Source organism: Arachis ipaensis, chromosome B05 (assembly GCF_000816755.2).
Source record: "Arachis ipaensis cultivar K30076 chromosome B05, Araip1.1, whole genome shotgun sequence".
Taxonomy (NCBI): domain Eukaryota; kingdom Viridiplantae; phylum Streptophyta; class Magnoliopsida; order Fabales; family Fabaceae; genus Arachis; species Arachis ipaensis.
The window spans coordinates 16,062,700-16,067,274 of record NC_029789.2 but is presented as its reverse complement, the minus strand read 5'-3'; the positions used below and the strand labels follow the sequence as shown (position 1 = coordinate 16,067,274).

Here is a 4,575-nt window from a genome sequence, read left to right as displayed (position 1 = left end):
TCTTTTTTTTTTTTTTTCATAGATATAGTTGTATGATTTAATTATCTATAAAAATTGTTCATTTTGCATTTTTTGCAGTCTCGGAATAAGAAGTTGTAGTAATCATTAAGATAAGAAAAGGGTTGTTGAGTATAGTCGGCAGAGTTCTAAGCGAGCGAATAGGGTTGGACCGTTGGAAGATTGCTGCCGCAGAGGCTGCATATGATGATCAAAGTCCAAGACTAAAAGTCCATAATTTAGAGTCAAATGAAGATGGCTTCTCTTCGCTTTAAGTCGGTTGATATTGATTTTAATATTCCTTCAGAACGTGCTACTATATTAACCCATACCAACGCCACAACAATAAAACTCACATGGTAACAAATAATCCATCAGAGCAGTGACACGTAACCGTAACCGTAACAAATTGCAGAGGTGAGTCACCTTCCGTCCTCTTAACACACACAAGTTGACAACTTGAACGGGTCACCATTAAAACCAGCAACCCAACTCAACTCCATTTCATAGAAACAAAAACATAAGAAGAATAAGAAGGGATCACCGTAGTGATGGAACAGAAAAGCTTGTTGATATCGGCGCTGAGTGTTGGGGTTGGAGTGGGAGTTGGGATAGGCTTAGCTTCTGGACAAAGCCTTGGTAGCACATGGGGTGCAACTTCTTCTTCTTCTTCAAACTTAAACGCCATTACTCCCATGAAATTGGAGCAGGAAATGCTTAAACTCGTGCTTGATGGCAGAGACAGCAACATTACTTTTGATAACTTCCCTTATTATCTCAGGTTTTCCCTTCACACAACACACACCTTTCTCATACTTGCATGATCATGATGTTCCTTTTTACTAATTCAACCACTGTTGCTTTCACAGTGAGCAGACAAAGGTTTTGTTGATAAGTGCCGCTTATGTTCATTTAAAGCATGCTGATATTTCCAAATATACGCGCAATCTTGCTCCTGCAAGCCGAACTATTCTGCTTTCAGGGCCAGCAGGTTAGTTATATATTGGAATCTACAGTGGGATTGATATGCTTTGTTGTTTCTACTGTCCCAGTTCAGGCTAACTTAAACTTTCTCCACTTTCATGGCTTCAAAGAACTTTACCAGCAGGTTTATGCCAAGGCTTTGGCTCACTACTTTAAGGCCAAGTTGCTTCTCTTGGATTTAACTGACTTTTCGTTGAAGGTTAGTTTTAAAATTGAAAGTTTTGGGTGTCATTTTGCACACTCCTGTTACTTATGTACATAATAATGGTTGATCTATCCTCTCTGTAGATTCAGAGTAGATATGGTTCTTCTGCAAACAAGGAATCTGCTGTAAGATTTTTTTTTCCTACTTCCGCATTTTTTCTGGCCTAAAACTTGAGCTTCATGGTGTTCTGTTTTCTTTGTTTTGGATTGCAGTCCTTCAAAAGATCTACTTCAGAGTCCACTCTGGAGCGGTTATCTGACATGTTTGGATCATTTTCAATCTTTTCACAGAGGGAGGAGCCTAAGGGTATGAACTTTTCACCTAGGGGCTAGGGCGAAATCTTCTCCATAATAAATTGACCAATTGATCAACCCCTCTTATTAATTAGGGTAGTTGCATTGTATATGTTTGTGCAACATTTTGTTAATTGCCCATTGAAAGCCATATCACTGATCAAGAGCTTTTCAGTTGCAGGCAAAATACAGAGGCAAAGCAGTGGAATGGACCTCCGATCAATGTAAAAAAGACTTGATTTTTATCTACTGTTGACGAAAAGAAAAATAATTTACTTGCAAAATTAGTTTAATTATATCATTATGACTGAATCTTTCTGCTCTCAGGGGGGCCGAAGGATCTTGTAATCCTCCTAAGATTCGTCGAAATGTGTCTGCCTCCGCAAATATTAGTAGCCTTGCCTTGCAAAGCAATTCTACAAATTCAGGTTGCCTCAAGAAAACATCTAAAAACATCGATAGTTATTAGTTTATTTGACTTACTTGTTGCTAAGTATCTGATTGAGTTGTAAAAAACTGTTGGTGCTCTTTTATGATTTCTTATATCTTCCAATTTCCTCTTCAGCTCCTCTGAAGCGCACAACCAGCTGGTCTTTTGATGAGAAGCTTCTTATACAGACCCTTTACAAGGTAATGTTACTTTTGGTTGGATACAATTTCCAAATTAAACAAAGCTCGACTTCATATCCACCATTTCACTTGCAGGTTCTGCTTTTTGTGTCAAAAACCAATCCCATTGTGCTATATCTGCGGGATGTTGACAAGTTGCTACATAGATCAACAAGGATTTTTAACCTGTTCCAGAAAATGTTGAGTAAATTATCTGGACCAATTCTGATTCTTGGTTCACGAGTTTTGGATGCTGATAACGACTACCAAGAGGTAGATGACAGACTTAGTTTGCTGTTCCCTTACAATCTAGTAATCAGACCCCCAGAAGATGAATCGCATCTCGTCAGCTGGAAGAGTCGGTTTGAAGAGGACATGAAGATGATACAGGTTCAGGATAACAAGAACCATATCATGGAAGTGCTTGCAGCCAATGATCTTGATTGTGATGACCTGGACTCTGTCTGTGTGGCGGACACAATGGTTCTCAGCAACTATATAGAAGAGATTGTTGTGTCTGCAATTTCATATCATTTAATGAATAACAAAGATCCTGAATACAGAAATGGGAAACTTGTTATTCCATGCAATAGGTGAGACTAGCAACCTTTATTGAATTGCATCCAGTGAATGTGTCTACATTTTACATACTTGGTTGTGTGTGAAACAGTTTGTCCCGTGCATTGAGTATATTCCAGGAAGGGAAATTCAGTGAAAAAGATACGTTAAAATTAGAAGCTCAGGCAGTAAAATCTGAGGTTTGCACTGCTTGTCATGTTTGTGAATTAAGATTAATGCCTATGGCTATCAGGGATTAATATGATCTTTTCATTCTTTTTGAATCATAGAAAAAGGAAGAACCTGCTATGAAACGAGAAGCAAAGTCTGAAAATCCTGCTCCGGTTAAGAAGGCTGAAGCAGAAATATCAACTTCAGTGGTAAAGGCTGAGGGTGAAAACTCAGCTCCAGCTCCCAAAGTTGTAAGCATCCGACTTTGATTTAACTAACTCTATTTATATTTTAAAAATATTGCAAACACTCCTGCAAATGGCTTATTCAAAAATGCAGCAATTTTCCAATGCCAAACAACATATCTTAAATCATATCCTATAGTGAATCCAAACATGTCACTTGCAGGAAGTTCCTCCTGATAATGAATTCGAGAAGCGAATAAGACCTGCGGTAATACCAGCAAATGAAATTGGTGTGACATTCTCAGATATTGGTGCCTTAGATGAGACCAAGGAATCCCTTCAAGAACTAGTAATGCTTCCTCTTCGAAGGCCGGATCTCTTCAAAGGAGGCCTTCTAAAGCCCTGTAGAGGAATATTGCTGTTTGGTCCTCCTGGCACCGGAAAGACAATGCTGGCAAAGGCCATCGCGAACGAGGCCGGGGCAAGTTTCATAAACGTGTCCATGTCTACCATCACTTCCAAATGGTTTGGTGAAGATGAGAAGAATGTTCGCGCTTTATTCACGCTGGCAGCCAAGGTCTCGCCAACAATCATATTTGTTGATGAGGTTGACAGCATGCTTGGGCAACGGAGCAGAGTTGGGGAGCATGAAGCCATGAGGAAAATCAAGAATGAGTTTATGACTCACTGGGATGGACTAATGACAAAACCAGGGGAGCGCATCCTTGTTCTTGCTGCAACCAATAGGCCCTTTGACTTGGATGAAGCAATTATTAGGAGATTTGAAAGAAGGTAACACTGCTAGTTACATTACATGCCATTGTTATGGTGTATAACACTTGATCATTTTGTACTTATTGTGATGCTAATCTTTGATGGACAGAATTATGGTAGGGCTACCATCTGTGGAGAATAGGGGAAAAATTTTGAAGACACTTCTGGCAAAAGAGAAGGTGGACGAGGATCTTGATTTGAAGGAACTTGCAACTATGACGGAAGGATACAGTGGCAGTGACTTGAAGGTAGATTAATTTATGATTACGATGTAACGTTATCATGTTACTCTGCTTTAGTCTTTTGAGCTTCTGATGCCTAACACATTTTTACCTTCACTTGCTATTTATTAAATTAAATCAGAACTTGTGCATAACTGCTGCTTATAGGCCTGTTAGAGAGTTGATTCAACAAGAGAGACTAAAGACTCTGGTAATGTGTAGTTTTTTGACTTTTTAGCAATCTTGTGTAATCTGAAATACGTATGAGTATCATGCTGACATTTTTATTGTCATATTTGGCATGAGGAAAAGCAGAAAGGTAGCCAAGGAGATAGTACGGATACAGAAGATGAAGTTAAGCAGAAAAGGGTTATTAAACTTAGGCCCTTGAATATGCAGGACTTGAAAGAGGCAAAGAATCAAGTAAGACTGTGTTATAATTTTATTAGATTTAATGAATTAATGTGGAGTAAAATATTTGTTTATGTTGAGTGTATGTAAGTAAGTATGTAATGTATTAGCTATATATGTCTGACCAAGTAGTTGGAACGCAATGCAGGTAGCTGCAAGCTTTGCAA

The 4,575-nt window shown here is 38.7% G+C and overlaps 1 protein-coding gene across 8 annotated transcripts in view; it reads left to right on the top strand.

Moving 5' to 3' along the window:
- LOC107643102 (cell division control protein 48) overlaps positions 135 to 4,575 on the top strand; it is a 5,008-nt gene continuing 567 nt past the window's right edge. The window contains exons 1-16 of one of the 8 annotated variants that reach the window (XM_021123179.1): positions 140 to 778; positions 867 to 988; positions 1,092 to 1,180; positions 1,270 to 1,311; positions 1,399 to 1,492; positions 1,661 to 1,703; positions 1,807 to 1,907; positions 2,045 to 2,109; positions 2,185 to 2,681; positions 2,759 to 2,846; positions 2,937 to 3,068; positions 3,226 to 3,794; positions 3,886 to 4,024; positions 4,140 to 4,208; positions 4,301 to 4,420; positions 4,557 to 4,575. In XM_021123179.1, the coding sequence (XP_020978838.1) occupies positions 549 to 778; positions 867 to 988; positions 1,092 to 1,180; positions 1,270 to 1,311; positions 1,399 to 1,492; positions 1,661 to 1,703; positions 1,807 to 1,907; positions 2,045 to 2,109; positions 2,185 to 2,681; positions 2,759 to 2,846; positions 2,937 to 3,068; positions 3,226 to 3,794; positions 3,886 to 4,024; positions 4,140 to 4,208; positions 4,301 to 4,420; positions 4,557 to 4,575 (2,419 nt within the window). In that variant the 5' untranslated portion in view covers positions 140 to 548. Of the gene's footprint in view, positions 779 to 866; positions 989 to 1,091; positions 1,181 to 1,269; positions 1,312 to 1,398; positions 1,493 to 1,654; positions 1,704 to 1,806; positions 1,908 to 2,044; positions 2,682 to 2,758; positions 2,847 to 2,936; positions 3,069 to 3,225; positions 3,795 to 3,885; positions 4,025 to 4,139; positions 4,209 to 4,300; positions 4,421 to 4,556 lie in introns of those variants that run through there. The other 7 variants (XM_021123178.1, XM_021123181.1, XM_021123175.1 and 4 more) reach the window with 7 other exon arrangements.